At 41.8% G+C, this 20,367-nt stretch overlaps 1 protein-coding gene across 4 annotated transcripts in view; it reads right to left on the reverse strand.

Annotated features, from left to right (window-relative positions):
• Positions 1-311: 311 nt before the first annotated feature.
• Positions 312-20,367, reverse strand: part of agap3 (ArfGAP with GTPase domain, ankyrin repeat and PH domain 3) — a 68,672-nt gene continuing 48,616 nt past the window's right edge. For all 4 annotated transcript variants that reach the window (XM_070918140.1, XM_070918139.1, XM_070918141.1 and 1 more), the window contains 5 exons: positions 13,196-13,350; positions 12,638-12,728; positions 11,378-11,600; positions 1,524-1,779; positions 312-693 (listed from right to left, as the gene is read on the reverse strand). In XM_070918140.1, the coding sequence (XP_070774241.1) occupies positions 463-693; positions 1,524-1,779; positions 11,378-11,600; positions 12,638-12,728; positions 13,196-13,350 (956 nt within the window). In that variant the 3' untranslated portion in view covers positions 312-462. The remainder of the gene's footprint in view (positions 694-1,523; positions 1,780-11,377; positions 11,601-12,637; positions 12,729-13,195; positions 13,351-20,367) is intronic.

Genomic DNA, 20,367 nt, shown 5'->3' on the forward strand with positions numbered 1-20,367 from the left:
CGCTTAGGCTTGGAAATTTGAAGGAAGTTTCTCATTCACGCTCATTATAAAATCAGTTCATGTCGCAGAAGGGGAAGACATAAAAAGGAAATGTTCAAGCATTAAGGAAATGCTTTTCGTAGGGTAGGTATGAATGCCAAAGTAAGTCATTTGTTTGGTTGACGCTTAAGAAACAAAAAGCTTAAAGCTGATCATGATCATTTCAGACCAAGATTGAATGAATTCAACAACAAAACAAATAAAAAATAATAATATAAAAAACAAACAATATACAATGTCCGAACCCCAAACGCCTACATCTTTCGGCGTAGTGGAATATCAACAATGAGTCCATCACTCCTGATATCTCTCCGTTGGTACTGATTCTGGGTTACACAGTGTGAAACAGAGGAGGAAGTACTGGGAAGAGATGGCGGCGGGTTCGGGGGATTTGTGTGTTTGTCTGCGGCTGCTCTCCGGCTCCTACATGATGCTGATACTGCGGTTGAGCTCACACTGGGCGTTGTTGTTGTTGATGTTGGGGTTGGGGTTGCGGCGGCTCATGTTGGGCGTGGGCACGGACGTCAGGCTGCTTGTGTCGTTGGGGCAACCGTGCTGAAGTAAGATGTCTGCGCACTCCTGGCTGCCGGCTCGCCGAGCATAGGACAGCGTAGTCTGGCCGCGAGCATCCCGACTCTTCACATCCACACCGTACTGTGGACAAAATGACGGGTATGAAAGGCAGCTCAGATATAAGGTTTCACTCTGTAGTTACGCTATTTTCTCTATTTCTACTCAGTGCATAGACAGTATTTCATTGGATTTTCCACCATTTTTCTCTTTAGTTTCTACTTAACTAAAAACTGCAGTATATAATGTGTATATTCGGTGAAATATTCAAACCCACATTGCTGCAGTACTTCTCATGGCAGGTACTTAACATTACATGGATATATCCTCGACATCTTGTCCATACCATACCAGCATATTCAGTATCTTGGTCAATGTTGGATCTCTTGAATCTTAACTAGAATTTAAAATAGAGTTTTGTGATTTTGAGCAATACTTGCCACACAACATGTTGTGAAACAGCGTGGAGGGGGCTTTAAAACAACACACAACATTTAAACTGTCATGTTGGGAAATAAATGGTAACACTTTATTTTATGGGTCTGTAGATCAGTACTTTCCTAGGGTGTTTCTTGGAAAGAAGTGTGTAATCTAATACTAATTGTAGCGGAGGCAGCTATTTTAGTTAAAGAGTTTAGTTGTGTTTTTCTTTCAGGCAGTTACTGATTTCCAGAGGAATTTCCTTGAAGCAACTGCTCCTTTTACAAAAATCCAAATAATTAAACATTTTGAGACACTTGGTGTCTGGGAGGGGACTTGTAATGAGAAACTGGCACATCTGGCAAGGTTAAAGAGGCTAAAGAAATGGTTGTTTGGAAATCTTTTCTTTTCACATGCCCAAACACTAAATGCCTACAATAACAGTGTTCATCCATCTCTGACTGTTGCCCTCAAAGCCAGAGGAGCCGACTCACCCAGATGAGCAGCTGTGTGATGACCACGTTGGCCATTGCGCAGGAGAGGTGCAGAGCGGTGCGTCCATCTCCGTCCCCGTAGGTCTCGTTAACCTCCTCCTTGGTGCCGTGGGCCAGCAGCACCACCACCAACCTGAGGTCATCCTCCACCACCGCCCGAAGCAGCTGCTGCCCCAGGGGCACGTCCGACTGGGGCAGCCCCACCAGGAACAGCTTCTGCTCATACTTGGCTCGGATCCAGCGCTCCTTCTCCTCCCTGGAGAGAAGGAAATGACAGGGACGCTACAGGTCAGGCAGGGTGAAACATGCTGAACATGCTACGAGCAATTTAGCACCTAAGTTAAAGAACTTTCAGCGCATATCTCATAATTCAGAGGCAGCGATTTTAAGAGAAAGCCATGTGCAAAAGGTAGAATGTAGACACACAAGGGAAGTATTTCAGTAATTGGCCGAAGAGACTCACTGGTGTAAAGAGACATTTCTAAATTATTAGAGCAAAGGCACCCACTAGCCTCCTCTATCACAGTGGGAAATAACACAGTGAGATTGGCTGCAGAGATGAGAGAATGCCAAAGGGTGTGACGCTTTGGGCAATATTCCACTTTCTAGTGATTACGGTCGACAGCAAGACGGTTAGAGCCTGGCCAGCTTTCTAAAGGTTACACATCTTGAACAGCATGTCTGCTGCGGACAATACAGGAAGGAGGGGGACGTATTTTTATCAGCGCTGTCGGCTGTCAGTCTGAACTGGAGGATCCCCTCCACAAAAGAGGCAGTGTGTCTCCGAGCCCCAGTCTCCCTTGGGGTGGCTGGGCCCTGAGTCAGATCGATGGGGCTGAATGGCAGCCAGAGAGGGACGGTGGGGATGTGGGGCTCCTTCACTCCAGCCTGCGGCAGAGAATAGAGACTGAGGGAAGGCTCCATCCTCTATCGCCAGGCAGAATTCTATCTATTGCTCTCCATCTTGACCCCCCGTTTCATTCTCTGCCCACATACAAACTGTCCAAATAAGAAAGAAAAAAAAAAATCAATATCAATATGTGAATGACTGAGCATGCCCAGTGTGGCACTAACCTCGTGACCCTGTCAGCCGGTGTGATAAGGGGAGCAGAAAGAGGCCGTTGTTTGGATTTGTGGGTGAGTGACAGAAAGGAGAAGGTTTGTACGGATACGTTAAGGCGGCGACGCTGGCTAGAGTGACAAGGCCCTCATGGGACTCTCTATCAACGGGCTGAGGCTTTAGCAGCAAGTAGAAACTGACAATCTAATTCACTTTGATTCAATTCAATCATAATCACAGTGACAACAAACTCCAACAGTACAACTTAATTACCAAAATTATATAATTTCCAGTTAAAAGGGTTTTTTGGGGAGTTTTTCTTAATCCAAATCAAGGGTCTGAGGACAGAAGATGATGTATGCTGTACAGATTGTAAAGCCCCCCCAGGTAAATTAATATTACTATACCATTTATCAATATATATTAAAGGGATGGTTCACCCAAATTACAAAAGTAGTATTTAACCGCACAGACACTTTTGGTTTTATCTGATTCTATCCATCCTTGAGATTTCTGTTTCCACCTCGATACAATGGAGATTAATTGAATTTCATGCGTGGTGCTCACAGGTTTGCAAAATGATATTTAAAGGATAAAGCTGATGTTATTCTATATTCTTTTTGTTGTTAACGAATCCGTTGAAAAGACCAAAGTCAACCATGTGTCCTTCTTTCAATACCCTCCGTCTTGCCGACCCCGTCTGTGGCTCCAAAGATAACCACAGATATCTAGATATATCAAAACCTGCTGTTGGGCGAAAGAGAGATAAAAAAGAAAATATTTTCTTTTGTAATGTGTGTGAACTGACCCTGAGCATATCCCCAAATAGCTAATTTTCAATTACTGCAGCCGTTTTAACAATAGTAACCAGTTCAACATTAGTCACTCTCCTTTATTACGACCTTAGCAGCCAGGTGTCAAGGCTGCCAACTTACCACAGACAGCAACCATTTTCAGACTCATATGTCAGCTGCCAGGCTCACTTCACAGAGCAGTCTGTCTTGCACAGAGCAGCCTGGCACTGGCCCAAACTACAGGAGTTAAAGATGTGATGGAAGAGGTGCAGGTCTTTATCAGATTGATTAACTGCAAAACACCACTGGAAGCTCATAAAGTAACTTAACCACATATTAAAATAGCCTTAAAACTAATACATTTATAAGCATATGGGTACATTTTTGTTATGACCTCAAGGAAAAAGTAGGAGAAAGTCCTTCACCCCACTAAACCATAAGAAAATCTTTTCTTAAGGATGAGGGTATTATGTGAGCAACAATACAGCCCTAATGGCAGGCAATTGCAGTGGCCCAGAGTTTTATGGTGTAAGACCTCCATCAATCCCTACTCAGTCATTATGTGTGGACAAGCCTGTTAGCAAATCAATTGGCCTTAGAACCAGTGGACTGCTCAAAACAGGAAGGGGCCGTCCTGCCCTCCCCTCTGATTTCCGGTGGACTCTTTGAAAATAACTCTTTTTTTTTTTTAACTGCCAAAGAGGATAAAGTATGTCTGCAAACTCCGTAACAAACTGTAATCCTCAAGGCAAAAAAAAATCTACAACCTTTAACAAAAATCTGAGCGTGGTTAAAAACAATCACTGAGAGCTATTGTCCAAAGTTTGTTTCAGAAAGCTAGACCATGAATGAGATGCTGAATCTGTAGAGCCCAGTGAATTGATAGGAGCTAAATGAGGCAGAAAGTTAGCACCAAGATGTGAAACAAAAAGGCTGAGGAGAGCCATTAAGAAGACGTCAACATCTCAGAAAGGAGCCCTGAGGACACTCCGCTACAAAATCAGCCCAGAAGTCCTGCAGGAAAAAGGCCTCACTCACTTGCTGATGCTGAGCTCTAAATTCAACCACAGTCTACTTAAAAAAAATAAGAAAATAAAAAGCAAAAGCAGCCAGGCAGTGGTTTTTAAAAAATCCTAAACTGCTGCCACTTGAAAGAAAGAGTGTGAAAGGAAGTGAAATGGTAATCCCGCCTGTGTCTTTTGTTTGAAATAGAAAAACAATCCAAACAGGGTTTAGACAGTCAGGGGGGAAAACTGAGACCCTTGAAAAGGACACTTCCTCACCGCAGGAGGAAGAAAAATAAAATCAGGAGATTTAGCATGTCAAAGTGCCAGGACAGAATAGGAGGGGAAGGTGGAGAGGGAAAGGAGAGTGAATTTTCACAGCATGGGGGGATATTTAGGAAATTGAACTGATGGTTACTCTACACACACACACACACACACACACACACACACACACACACACACACACACACACACACACACACACACACACACACACTCAGGCATGGGCACCAACAGACACCAATTTCCCCACCCTGAATTGAGTGCATACTTGTTCTAAATTTCTCTGTTGCTTGGGGGACAGAGGGGAGCTTAAGGTTCCCAATAAAAATGCCTGTGTCTCTTTCGACTGAAAACAAGCGGTGTTTGCTTTGCCGCAAAAACTTCCTCCATCATTAAGAGTTATCTCACAGCTGATAATCACTGTTTAACTTTCCATCGTTGAATTTTAGTTGAAAGAAATCTTGGGCAAACATCAACATGCTTACTGAGTTTAAAGTGGAAATGGGCTCCTGTCCAGAACTGGTGTCCCCTTTCATTTGCCTACGCAGAGCCCACCTAGATAAAGGCAGCCTTAACAGTAGAGAAAGGCCTCTTTTATAATTCTATTAGAGCTCTGTCCTTTCAGCTCTCCGTTGAGCAATGGATCCTGACCCTGACTTAATTAAGTGGCAAATGGCGGAATGATTCTCCTAAACCCAGCCCACGGAGTCAAGAACACATGACTGAATTCAAATAAAGAGGGACAAACAAGGATAATTAGTCAAGCCTGAAAGACAAAGGCGAACGGGAATTTATAAGACGGGAAGGGAAACTGAGACGGCGGGGGTGGAGCCAGCGGTGCAGTAGCCACAAAATGACCAATCCGACTGCCTGCAATAAAGGTGCATTGGTCCATAGGAAGAGGAGGATGTCTGTCCCACCACTCGCCCATCTTTCAAACACATACTGAGTCCTCCTAAACAATCAAAGCTGCTAGGGCCCCTCCTACTCTTCCCCGAGGATCCAAATTCACTGCGGACACATCAAATAGACGCAGTGAAGGGGAGAAATGATGGTGGTGTTGGAGGGTTGGAGGGTTGGGGGGGGTCTTGGGGTTTGACCAGCCTGAACAGAACTCACAGTGGGGGTGGGCAACTTGTATGGGACCGATTCCCATGCAGCCAGCAGCTTCACTTCCACAAACCGAGGGGAGGGAAAAGACTGGGAGTGAGGAAGAGGGACAGCGGCAGAAAGACAGAGAAGGGGGCTCGGAGGGAAACGACAGAGATGAAAAAAAGCGCACACAACAGGGAAAGAAAGCTGGGCCCCAAAGCATCAAAGGTTGCTAAGGGTGAGAAATGAAGGAGCAACACAGTAAACGCCGCAGCAAAAGTGCTAAATAAGGCCCCCTGTGGTCCAGCGGGTACAGTGTAGACATGGTATGCTCCGCTCTGAGAAGAACAGCTGCAAAAGAATCAAGACAAATATTTTTACAAGTGGAATAGATCCCACTTTTCTTGCTTCCAGAGCGTGGTCCGAACAGATGACCAAAATTCAAAAGGTTGTTTTGTGTTGAGCTCTATAGAGAGGCCAATGGGAGAGCATCTGGATGCCGTAGGCAGGCAGAAGGATGAGTTGAATATATTGTGACATTAATGAGGTTGTCAGACTCCTCGTGATGGAGTGGCTGTGTTTTTGTGCCAGCAAGACTAACACCCTTAAATGCTCATGCTGTTAACCCCTGCTGAACCCTCGCCTCGCACACAAAGCTGAGGGGACGATAGCACATGCCCTGCTTATGCATGCAGCCTGCTTCACGTACATACATATTTCAACATCTCGGTCACATAAAGGGACGGTCCTGGATCCTTTTTTTGTTCACGTCATCGGACGAGAACTTTTTGTTATGATTTTGTAACGCTAATAATGCTAAAACTAAATTGCACGGTTAAATAAACTGTCGCCATAATCAGTCCTTCCTTTGCTTCTACCTGGGCCTGAAACCCGTGGCATGTGGGCAATTAGTGACTGTGGTACCACTTCTCCCACACAGGGCTAATTACTGACCTGTGGGTTTCATTTAGAGAGAGAGAAAGAGAGAGAGAGGGAGGACATGGGAAGACCCAGTCATTCATTTGTCTTAATTAATTACTCTTCCTCCACCAGGGCTCCTGGCAAGGCCGGCTATTCTAAAAGCTCTTTTGAGAGTTGGTGCTCCAGCCCTCCTAACCTGTGAGTAGCCCGTAAGCTTTGCCCTGCGCTTTGGGGACTAACGTGGAGGACAGAGGCCGCTGTGGACAAATCCTAGAACAGGAATCTGATGGCCGCAGCGCTGATGTTGTAAACAGTTTGGGAGGACGAGCCAGGATGCCACTGCCGGAGCAGAAGGGGTTAAAAGAGGCAGCGGGGCCAGGTTTGGAGAGGTTAGCGGTGTGATTCATTTTTATTACCACGCAGCCCCTGCAGGCGGCAGGAGTGGCAAATTATTTCTGAAACAAAGTGGAGGGCTCTCATCAGAGCTATTACCTGCCTGTGGCCGAGGGCGGCGCGGAGCCTACAGAGGGTGACAGTGAGAGGCCCGCGCCAGTGAGGGATAGCCGTCCACATCCGTCCACGCTCCAGGACATCTCCCCCAAATGAGAACTGGTGTCTGTGTGTGTGTGTGTGTGTGTGTGTGTGTGTGCCAGTAGAAGATAAGGGGTAAAGTTAGCTGTTGGACCTCCCCCCACAGTATCCGTCAAAAACAGTCTGTGGTGTTTTCTATCACGAACACGCCAAACAATTAGAGGTGACGTGCAAAACACAACGACTCCCAGGCGCTAATTAAAAGAACAACTCCCCTCCAATATGCTGACTGCAGAGATCAGCCATGATGCAGGGCTCACACACATTTATTAACTGTATTAACAGTTTTTGTATTTGTATTTAACTGTAGTTTAGACAGGTCTGACTTCTTTTTTAATTAGGCATCCTTTATAAATAACTTATTAATTGCAATTAATGGCTTTATTATGAGTTAATATACCATTAACTTGTTGTAGATCAGTTATAAGCCATGAATAAGAACAACCTCTGGGATGCCGGGTTGTGACAAATCGGCTTTCACGATCTCGACCAAAATACCCTTTTTAAATATTAGCACTTACAACTGCAGACTTAATGATTAAAAGCCTTTATTAGTCTTATTTTAACCTTTAGAACTGCAGGTTTGGTGGCTTATTATTAAGTGAAACACATACACATTTATTAATGAATTAAACAAATTTATAACTGCATTATTACCAAACAGAAAGGCAACACCAGCCAAAAGGGATTTTTTACAACCTGCCCATCCAAAATGTTGTTGGCTTATAATGGATCTAAAAAGCATTAGCAAATGATTTATTAACCATTAATAATGGCATTAGTTACTACAACTTAACTTAAAAGGATGTCTTATTAGAAAGTGGTTTCATGTATTCTTCTACAAGGTCTAAAAACAGGTGATTAGACATACATATAAGCACATATGCATAGACATAAACATGCTTCCCATTATGAAGCCTGTGATCAGTCTGATGTACACCAGTAATTTTTAGCTTTGTTGTGCGCCTCTGCATACGACAAATCTATATATTGTGTTCTTTCGATCCAGAATATCATAAGCTAAACCAATCTTGTGGATGAATGCTTTTAAGTTAAATCTCAAAAATGTAAAAAGGGGCAAAACTAGTCTTGCAGGAGACATTCAATCAGACACTGAGTTGATATTCAGGTAGTTACTGAATCGTTTAGATTAGGTGTCACTAATGTTTAGTGGGACTCGGGAGCCATACACTGCCTGCCTGGGTGCCATCACAAAGCTGCTACATGTCACCGATGTGACACAATTAAAATCCTCTCATATGTGCTCCGCTCGAGTTAAGAGGAGCATTCACAGAAAGGGAGTCAGGTCAGGATTTATGGTGTTAAAAGAAAGAAATAAAAAATATACATCCCATTAAGTTGGTTATAATTCATCATTCATGATAAAGCAAAATAATTTGATACCAGCGTTTACCCCACAAGGGTACATTGTTCTATCAAAATCATCAGCATCTCGATAACCAGTGGCCATATATGATATTTACAACTGCAGTTTTTTGTCTGAAGATTAGTTATGCTGCAAATGAGATTTATTGTTTGACAGTGAAAACTAATAGAGATGCTGCTGCGGGATAAGATCGGATTTTTTTAGACAATGAAGAACCTTCCTGCTCGAGGCGACGTGGGGACTGACAGAGGTAGGGAGAGGAATCAACATCAATAATCTTTCATCAAGTCCACAGTGGAGCACTTTAGCGCACATACCATTCAATAAATAACTGTAGGCCATCATTCAGTTCTGAACTGGACGGAGAGCGCAGGATGGATTCAAGAGGAAAAGGCCCGAGACAACCAGCAGAATGAAAAACACAATGAAAAACTGTTCATTAGCAAACTGACACAGCGTTTTTTGGTCAACAGTTTTTAAAATGATCCCAGTGTGGCCACAAAAAAAAGTCTCTCACAGTAATCTGTATGAGCTGTGGTTTTGTGCAGAAGTGTATGCTGAAACTGCTCCATTGGCAAAAAAAAGAGCTTTTGCACCGTTAAGTGAGCCTCATGTGCTGTAGTGCTGCAAGTTCAAAACCATGAAATGTACTCAGTTCCTCATTAAATGGATGCTGTCATAACTAGAGCCATGAGTTAGTGTGACTGTGATGTGGGAAAAGGTCAAACTCGTCCCTCATGTTTCTGGTTATGAATGACGAGTAAAAGTCCACAAAAACAAATTATGGAATATGAATTTGTGTCATTATTAGGGTCAGGTTTGGCAAATTAGCCTGCAGTCAGTCAGGCTGTCCTCTGCTGATAAGATGGCGGCTCTACTTTATATATACATGCTGTAAAATCCTTTCAACCATTTCAGTTTCTGCACACAAACAATACTTTAATGAAATAATCACGTCTTGAATGTGAATCGATTCTTTACTTTTCATTATACACTGACTTTAATATTCTATCTCTGCCATCAAACAGTTATGGTGGGTGAGTGGTAGAGGCCTTAAAAAGCTACAAACCCTGACTTCCTTAGTTTTGGGATTCAAGGGGTAGTTTTCTCCTGACATTTCATGGTTTTAATATCATTTTAGAGTACTTGTAATTTTTTGGCAAGGAAATGAAGAAAAGTGATGAAAATACAATACATACAATTGACATACAATACAAGTTGTATTGCATTGTTTTGTATAAATCCACTCAATGTTTCAGCACTAGATTAAACTTACAACATAAAGACAAAAAGCACTCAGAGGATGCATACCTCCATCAAGACTGCACAATCCACAACATTAAAATGTAAAACTAGTCACTTGTTCTGCGGCTTATGGCCCCAATGTTTGACAAATTTCAGCGAAATTTGGTGTGAACGTTTTTGAGGTATCCTGGTAAGGAATAAACATGACAGGAAACAAACAGACCTGCTGCTCAAACTGCTAAAATACATGAAGTATTGTCTATGTGGTATCAATAACATCTCAAGCAATTAGCCAGCAATACAACATTGTCCTTAGTAAAGCCTTAAGATTGTATTTATATCATATTTATATTATGTTTTAGCCATAACAGCCGCAGCAGCAACAGCAGCAGTATTAGAAGTAAACAAAGAAACCAGCTATGTTTCTCTGTTGGTATATCACTTTTCTTAACAAAGTTACAAAGCTGTGATGTTAAAACAATTTAATGCCACCAGGGAGACCCTACAGACAGTCTTTGCTGTGACAGACAGAGTGATGACCCGGCCCCATGTGATGGATATGTGACACGGCAGCTTGGGGCCCGAGGGCCTGGCTCTTGGGGTGGGGTTTAGCCATAATGGTGTGCTTAATTACCTGCACAGCCACACAGCAGGTCATTAGTCAGACTGGGACGCTAGGTCTCACCTGTCACCAAGAGATAAACAATCCTCCAACCAGATAGATCTGGGTACCTCAGAGGAAAGGGAGCAGATAGTCATGGGGGTAAGTTAGGGCAGGGCAATATGGGGTAAGTGGCAAAGCATAATTTAAGAGATACATATTAAAAAGATGGACTGCGGTTAGGTTCCAAAAGTAAAAAAGGAAAACTGCTTAAGTAACTTGTATACGTTCTGAACACCTACTTCCTATTAAACTCATCTCTGTACACTGATATCGAGCAGGAACAAAAGGCTTGGGCTGGTCTCAGATGTGGTCTTTTCTTGATTAGTGCTAACATGCCAAGTGACAAACTTGATGGATTTGAAGCTGGTCAGGGCATTTATCAGGTAAGTGTGAAATTATGTCACACACGACACTCCTTTCATGAATTATGGTTTTCAAGTCAGTGGAGGGACAGATGCACAAGTCAACAGATACTCTGGTGGAAATATTAGATATTATATCCTAAAATGAAGAGACAGCAGGATATAGATGCCGACAAAGTTCTGACTCAAATAAAACAGAGGCTTTGCAATCAATATATACAGGAATGGACTGATGCTCAAACACAAAATACTGTGTTCGTGGCTCAGTAGACTGACATTTATGGACCCCTGGTGCTTCTTATGGAGCATTTTGTGGTGTGAACTGCCTGTGCTGAAATGTGGGTGGCTAATAAACGGCAGCTAATGGAGAGAAGACGGTGCTGCCTTCTCATTCTATAATCTCTGTATGCTTCATTAAGCAGCACCTTTATTTGTAGAGGGATGCTAACCTGGTGCTGTCGCTCCCCGGCTTGGTGTAGCCCTCCAAAGCGCCCTCCCACACGCTGTTGGCCATCGCGTTGCCGATGGCCGTCATCACCATGCTGAGCTCCACCGGCCAGTCGTCCAGGTCCAGGGAGCGGACACGAGACAGGTGGGTGCCCAAGTTTCTGTGGATCCCGGAGCACTCAATGCACATCAAGGCGCCCAGGTTGAGACTGGCCCAGTCTGGGTCTGCATGACGGAAAGATAAGAAACAATCACACAACAATAGAGTTAGAGAAGTAACAACAGAAGCTTTATAAATTATAAAAACAGGAGATTTATGATGAGCTTTTTTCTTATCTCGGTAACCTCTCTTGGAGAAAAGGTTTTGTAAGGATTACACTGCTTCAAGTTAAGGAATCTTAACTTGATACTAATTTAATTTTAAGGATTTTTAGCTTTAAACTTGGATCTTTGTTTTGAACATCTTACATTATTAAATTGATTTTGTTTTTAGGGCAAGGATAGAACAAGCAGTATCCATCACGGCTGAGTATGGACGCCAACAAGCAAAAGCCTTAAGATGCAGTTCCTGTAAATGACGCTAGATACTGGCTCTCACACCTCTAGATTGAGGTAAACTGGTGCAAATGTCTGATAACGCCTAAGCGCGGAGACTGTATATGGTAAAACCAAGTTTCATACTGTCGCCGCTTAATCCTGATGTCCCACAGTTATTGTGCAAGTTTGACTTATGTGTTACTGGCTGTTACAGCCATATCTAATATGCACAGAGTGGGCTGGTACAATAAAATGCAATCTTAACCACTACGACAGAATGAAAACGTCAAATAGACCCCATTACACTGATACCATTTTTGAAAAAACACTCTTAAGTACTGCAGATACTAAGTTACAATAGGCTGCATCATAACATAATGACAAAAGGTGTTACAGCTTATCAGACAGCCATCGTGGCTGCTGTTTGCTCATCTGACTTCAGCTCCACCCAGCTGCCCAAATTTGGATATTCTGTCTCTAGTAACAACAGTAGTGAATGATAAAAATGTATGTACTTGTGTAATTGCAGGTCAAATCCTTGATAACCCATAACACTTAATAACTTAGTGAGAGTGAGCAATCGAGTTCAGTTGTGTTCCATTGGCTATACTTATTATACTATAATTATATATTTGAGAATGTTTTCATATAGATATCTTTGTGTCCTACGATACAAGACCTTTATCAATGAGAAATCAGCTGCTGTGGTGAAGAATTATACTCACTGGGTGCATCACAGTCCACACAGAAGCTGTTCCCCCTCACGTTTCGTATGGACTGAATGGCCATTGCATCACTTTGGCTGCCTAACCGAGACTGTAAGAAATGAGGGAGAGAATAACACGGGAACTAATTATTGCAAGAGTAAGAGAAGGCAAACAATTATAGCTGGACTCAAATCATAGACAACCAGCAAGGAGAGGGAGGGAAGAGGTTTTTCAAAGTCTTAGGAAAAGACTGAGGCAGAGAAAATATGAATATGAAAATGAGGCCGTGTCTCCCCAGTATGCTGACACAAGCCGTGTTCTATCTCTGATGTCTGTCAGTTCTAATAAGAGATCCCCCACACTGCGGTGCACCTGTCTGACAACCTCCCACATGTGACAGCTTGAAGAGGGTGAGGAGGGGCGGGGGAGGGTAAACGTGCAATACAGGTTGGAAAGAAGGGGAAAAAGAGGAATGTAAATGAAGCAGCAGAATTGTGGGACGATGACGATGCTGTGATTAGATGACAGTTGCCAGTCCTGCTCAGTCCTGCTGACATCTTTCATGACCTCCTGTACCTTGTTCTTTATGCTCTCACAAGACTGCAGGCTGGCAAAGATCTGGCTCTCAATGGCTTGGACCCACAGTTCCCGCTCCTCATACGTAGATGCTTCGAAGTTCCACGTCTGACCCGTCAACGACACAATGATGAACTCAAAGGAATCCTCTTGCTCTGGAAACCATAAATAAACAATAAATTAGTACTTAAGCAACACACCTGTCTTAGTGTGGTGCATGAATGCATGATGGAAAGGGCTTCTGTTAAACTCAGCAACACTCAAATGACTTCTTGGTACCTCCTGTGCTCCCTGGCACTGCTGCTTTGTTTGATGACGCCTCAAAATCTCCGACTCATAAATGCTAGTAAATACTGGGTGTAAATACTACTATGCCCAAGAGCTCCGACCGCCGTTGCCATGGAGAAGCAGGCAATCAGAGTGGTGGCAAATTCAGAATGCTGATGCAGATTGTATTATCCATTTATCCAACACTGTATTCTTTAGCTTCCACCTGCTCTTAGCTACTTAGCTACTATGTCCATATTCAACTAGATTTGCCAACAGCTCAAAAACAACACAAGTCTTGTATACATGCATTTTTTCTTAAATGCATTTGTTGTTTTTTTGATATAAAGAAAACAAATTTTGCTTCAAACTGGCTTTGAAAATTGTGAGCCGGCTGCGTTTTTTTATTCTCTCTCACTCTTTGTGTTTAACTAAGAATCATGAAAATGTCACCTGTCGTTTTCAAACAAGAGGTCTGACACGACATATGTTCCAACACATGCTATAATGCCTCTGCTGCTCAGAAGCAATTCATTAACTCCGTACTGTACAGTGTGACTCGTGTAACATCTCTGGTCTGTGCACATGCTTGAGCTCATAGCCAAATGATTTGTAATTACCTAATTATGTCTATGCAAATAGTCATCTCATTTGCATAAACCATGTTTGGAGGACTGGAGGCAAGTAGACATGAGGGGAATGCTTTTTACTGTGTAGCTCTTTACTAATCATTAATAGAAGTTTAAATATTAAAAACATTATTACATATTTAATATTAAAAACATGAGTTGAATGTACAAAATATATTTATACTTCTATTGTCATCCATTCTGACATTTGATGCGTGATATTTTCAACATTAAATCAACACTGTATGAGTTATAAATGATGCCAATCTGATGATGAGAAGATCTTCAGACAAATCTAAATCAAAGAAATGACGACACTTTATATTTCTAATCAATTCGCCCTCCTTGGTGCGAGACACAGCCCTGTGCTGTTAAATGACAGATGTCTGACGGACGCCACTAATGTAGCAATCCCTGTGCTGCGGCGGAGGGCCATCTCTTCAGGGGGAAAGCAATAATCCAATTAGCTCGACACCAACTTCAATTATCTGATTTAGTTTGTGGAATCGACTACAGGTCACAGAGAATCAATAAAGGCTTGGAAGCCCCTTTATTTAGACTTACAGTGAAAAAGTCTTTATGTGGGTGTGACATTTTAAAGCACTGGGGATTCAAACATATATATGACAGAATCAAAATGGTCAACTTAAAAGGAACCTAAAAGTGAAAATAAAAGCAATAATTAAATAAAAAAAGCTTTATTAATAGGAATACATACAGTAGAGATAAACTGTTTCTTGTCCAATATAACTTCAGGTACAATAACTAATGCATTTGATTATAATTTGTGGTTCCCGGACTCAAACGCTGTTATACTTGTGTTTTCATCTTTTTAAAAAACCCGAACAAAGCTAATTATTCTGTTGGCTGCCCAGGCAATAAATTGGAGGCATTAAAACACTTTCATTATGGAGATTAAAAAAGCAACGGATGGCTGGTTTCTTAAACTGATGAGTATACAAGGGAAAACAAATCTAATTCTCCATGCATAGTAATGCACACACAAGACACACTGTAGCCACTAAAGAGACAGAGGACCATGTGCAGCAGGAATCTTTGTGTGTGATACAGGTATCGTCATTACATGCAGCTCTAGTACATTGATATTGCTTTTTAATGCCGTCCACAGTGTGGCAATTCAGCCCCATAAGCCAAAGTAATTCTGCTGCATGTAAGCATGATACTGAGGTCAAAGTGGTCCTCTCAGAGACAGTAAATCTGAGCATGAACAATGTGTCAAAGGTATCGCCGCTATCTTACAGGCACCTGCCATGATGAGCTTGTAAAAGGGCCATTAGCGCTTCTGTTATTGCTCAATGGTCGCAGTTAGCACATGGCTAGCAGAGGAACGATCACCTTGTCACATTAACATGAGCATTAACCTCCTGACCAAATCTATCTGCGAGCCTACAATCAACAAGTTCTTGCCAATTAGAAATAAATTAACACAGCTCTGCCAGTGGGCGGACAAGGAAGAACACAATTTAAAGCCAACGGAGGAACCAACTGTGAAGAATGAGCAAAATATGATTTTCCTTAATTAACATGGCATAATAAAAAGGAAATTAGAGTGTAATGGCCACAGAGCTACAAAGAGGAAGGAACAGATGAAGATACACATCTTCGTCCACCATTTACATGGATCATAAAACTGTTCGGGAATCTCTCGGTTACAGATGTTATTCATCAGATACTTGACGGCTTCTAGCGGGAACACTTTAATAAGCACAATGTTTCACCAATAATAAATGATTGCTTCAAGATAAAAAAAAATTGATGATAAATGCATCTCTGCATGGCTGCTGTGAAAGAAACTACACTTATTTACTCAAGGGTTAGTACTGTACTAGTATAAAGTACTTTACACTAATTTATACTACTACTCCATATTCCACCACATTAGAGGAAAATATTGTAATTTTTACTCAACTACGTATATCTGACAGCTATAGATACTAGTTACTTTTTACATAAAAAAACATATAAGATTATAAAATTATAAATTAATTAATTGTAAAGGATTAAACCAATGGTATCTATGAGTTATTAGCAGTTCAACCAAAGAGTAGTTTCACCTTTAAACCTCTCAGATGGTTTCATTTAAATGTAAACCGTTAAATAAAATAAACCGACCCAAAGAGGCTAACTTATCAAATACTTCAAAGTATTACAAAGCTAGCAAAAAGAAATTAAAATTTGTGCAGCAGAACTTTGTTTTTCCTCCTTCCCAACACCATTAATCATCTCACGGCTCCTCAGATTTATCATGTGACCCTTTGGAGGGGGCCCAACCCCTAGGTAGGGAACCACTGGACTAAAATACAGAACTGTATATAAAATACTATCTCCACCGCAACCAGCTACAACAGTAAAATGCTACTAGATGCATCAATACTAACAATCGAATAATTGCATATATAATTACTTTGATACTTTAAGTTCATTTAGCTGATAATACTTCTGTACTTTTACTTAAGTGGGCTTTTGAATGCAGGGTGTGTATTTGTATTTGTACGAGTACTCCTTCCACCACTGACTGGCTGTCATTAAAAGAAAGTCCTCCACTTTTTAAATCTTTTTTTAGGTGCTGTACGTCAAATGTTAACACCTCTAAAAGGTGTTTGCTTGACCTGAAAATCAAAGTGGAACCAGAAAGAAAGGAGGGTGACCTGAGGACGGTGATCCCTCTATTGCTGTGTATGTGCAGCAGATGCACCGCCGAGGACCTGTGGACCAGATTAGCACCTGGGGGGTTTGGTGCTGAGCCCAGCTGTGCTGTCTATACGGAAGGCAGCAACGCAGCATCTATTCTGTCTAAGCCTCTCAAAGACCTCTGGAGACCAGTGTGACGAACCCTTAGAAAGGACTTAGCAAACGGTTCTTAGCCTTGAGGACTCCTGTTTTTTTTATCAATTTGTGTGAACACTTGGCTGAAATGATGACAAGGTGCAGAGGTGAGCTATTGTTTCGGTGTGTAGGATGTGTTGTGTTGTGTTGTGTCGTATGCATGCATCAGGCAGTCACTTAAAGAAGTGCTTGCCGTTCCCGTGAATTAACGAGCAGTTGGGAAGAACAGGCCAAGGCGGTGCCATCTGTAAATGTCACAGGCACTGCTTGCTCATTTTACACATCATTAAAGCCAATATTCCTAACCTGTATCAGAGCAATCAGGAGCAGGCCATTACTGCGACAGGGGCCCCAGGGGAACCACGACCAAACTCAGAAAGACGAGAACGAGGAGGGAGAGAGAGATAGAGCACACTCTTTATCTATCTGACACACGCACACACACACTTCTGCACACTTTTGCATGCACACGCACAAACAAACAAAGCGCACAACACACCTTCCAACAATAAACAAACACATGAAATCAGCACCAATACCACTACGCTAATAGCTAGTGCATTTAACAACAGAGCAGAATGAAAACAGGGCCAATTATACATGTATCTGTGGGCAGTGTGTATGGAGCCCAAATGAGAATCTTGTTATTCCTTTCCCTCCATACTGTGGCGCTCAGAAAGCTAAGCCATTACAAGAGTGGAGGCTCCAGGGACAGCTTTCGGAAATGAGAGCGAGTCGGGGAGTGACAAAACAAAGTATTGAGATAAACACCCACCATTAGCACAGGCAGTTAAACCTCCATTTCCTAATCCTCAGCTGGACTCCAGAGGATATTAACCCTTAGTTTACCAAGGTGCAGGACAAAAGGATACTGGGTTAAGTTGGACAGACAATGGATAACTCTTAACTGTTTTTGATCGATGCAGGTTAACCTGTAACGTGCGTGCAGAAAGACCACGATTCCTTGTTCCAGTCAGTCTGTAGATGAGTCAGGAACAACAACAAACATTGTTTTCTTCTTATATTAACCCGCAGAACTTATGTAGTGTGAGTGCAGTGAACAAAATCCAAGAGCAGACGTAGAGTAAGAAAAGTTGAAAAAATAAATGGATGAATGAATGAATAGATAACTGGTTAAATTAAATTACCAGCGTTGTCGCCGGCGATCTCTCCTCCTTTTGTTACATTAAGGTGGTGTTTACTCTGTACATGACAATTCTACTTCTTCTTTGTCCAGTTACACCATTGATCCCAGTGGACCCACATTATTTTGTGTATGATGTGGCCTTATCTATTAGTAAATTATGTTTTCCAACCGCTTCCATCTTCTGTAATCCTGATGAAGACTGTGAGCTCAAACACTAAAGCCAAACTACGGTTCAACTTTTGCTTATTTAGACATTTCTGTTATATTCTTAATATTCATATGTTCATTTAAAGACACTGGTAGGTCAGCAAAGTTGCAGAAGAATGACATGACATTCATTTTAAACAAGACTAGGTCGAAACCTATTATATGGCCGGACCATGTATGGTCAATGTGCAAATTGTTACACGGATAGTCAGCGGTGTCTATAATGGATATCAAATGTTCATCTGCAATTTTCTGTAGTTGTCCAAGTAATATTTGTTCTTGAAGTGTACTTAAGTATAATATCACATGACATGGTTAAGCTACGTTTGAGTAAAAAGTTATAAATAAAGTTGCAAGGACAAAACTTTCCACTCTTATCTTAAGATGTTTGATTTGAAAGAGAACTTATTCTAATTCTAATTATGACTATTATAATAATTTATTAACTGCCTCTGCTCTTTCATTCATTTCTCTCTGCAGGATGTCTCTTGTTTTTCTATGAGTCACGCGGTTTTGAGTGTTTTGTCAGAGTGAGTGGCTGTCGCTGGAGGCTTCATTCCTCGCTCGTACACCACTGAAGACTTTTAGGCTAACTTACTTGGGCCTCACCTCGGTCCCACCTTGTGTAGGAGTTTAGCTGAGACAATCGGCTCTACAAAACAGCTTTTTCTTCAGCTAGTTAGAGGAACCAGTGGGGTCCACAGCTTAGAGGGCTACGCCTATACTATAATACTATAACCTGGAGTTCCGGTTCGTAACTAACGTTCGAGCCTGTTCATTTTGAAAGAGCAACGACCAATGGGGAAACTCCATCACTCGACCGACCAACGGTGTAACTCACTCAGTAAGTCATGGACAGACTTTCATGTCTGGTCACATTCCACCAGTGTTCCTCCTACTACAGTCGTGCATTAATGTCAACATCTTATTCCTATTGAGCAAATTAGTTCTTTTTTTATTTACGCTGATTTCACAGTGGCAGATCGTGTATTCCTCAGCTACTATGTGACAAAAATCTAACATTAGCGCTGTCCTTTTAGGATTCTGTTTTAAGTTTAGGAGTTAACTTTCTCTACACGTAAAAATAAATTCACTGTCCTCCTCTAATTGCTGATAGAGTCCTTTCAACCACTTTAAAATCAAATCAATTTAAAACTTTAAAACTACTTGATTAAAATCCATTATTGAATATAAATTCATTAAATGAGTGGTATATAAACCAATTTAAGATATTTGATAAAAAAAATGTAGACCCCACTCTGCTCTGCAGACTTCATTGCAGCTCAGAGAGTGCATGCCTTGCAGTACGAGTAAAGCTTCCATTAGTTTGTTATCTTCTTCTAGAACTGTAGGCTTGTTGCATTTCTGCTCAAAATGTGCAAAAATGCAAGTAGTTTGATGCGATTTGGTTCTGTCTATAGACTTGCTTCGAATCAAATCTTGTGATGGAGATGTAAATAAAGATTTACACTAAAGACAAACACTTGGCTCTTGTCTTCTCCTTGATTTCTGTGACCTTAGCACGAGTAAATATCTTCATCCATCAGGAAGATGCCTCTCGTCACTATTTCCCTCCATTGCTGCACCTCCCTTTCTGCTCACACTGGAAAAGCTACAAACCCCAAAACAATGAGCATTTGATACACTTTCTTTAAAAGAGAAATACATTAATGATGCTCCCTGACAGTCTGCATTAATCAGAGGGGGCTCCCCCTGAACACAACTCTTTATCGGCCATCGATTTTCCAGTGGGTTTATGGCGAGCGACACACCGAGAAAGCTCGTCGCCGGGCGGCTGCTGGGAAACGCATTACGGGGCTGTCAGTTGTCTCGCCATGCATCCTGCATCATTCTTTAAGCACATGAGAAGTTCATTACACCACACAGCTCTGATAGTGCATAGGATATTAGGGACTGTGTCCACTGTGCATATCCTTGATGGAAGTGTAGCACCGTAGACATAACGGAGAATTCATACATTATCCAAATACGGCTTTAAATTAATTAGAAATAAATACATTTTAAAGCTAATACAAGTGTGATTTTAAAGCTTGACTAAAGCCTACTTGAAAGTT

Source organism: Enoplosus armatus, chromosome 14, assembly GCF_043641665.1.
Source record: "Enoplosus armatus isolate fEnoArm2 chromosome 14, fEnoArm2.hap1, whole genome shotgun sequence".
Lineage (NCBI taxonomy): Eukaryota > Metazoa > Chordata > Actinopteri > Centrarchiformes > Enoplosidae > Enoplosus > Enoplosus armatus.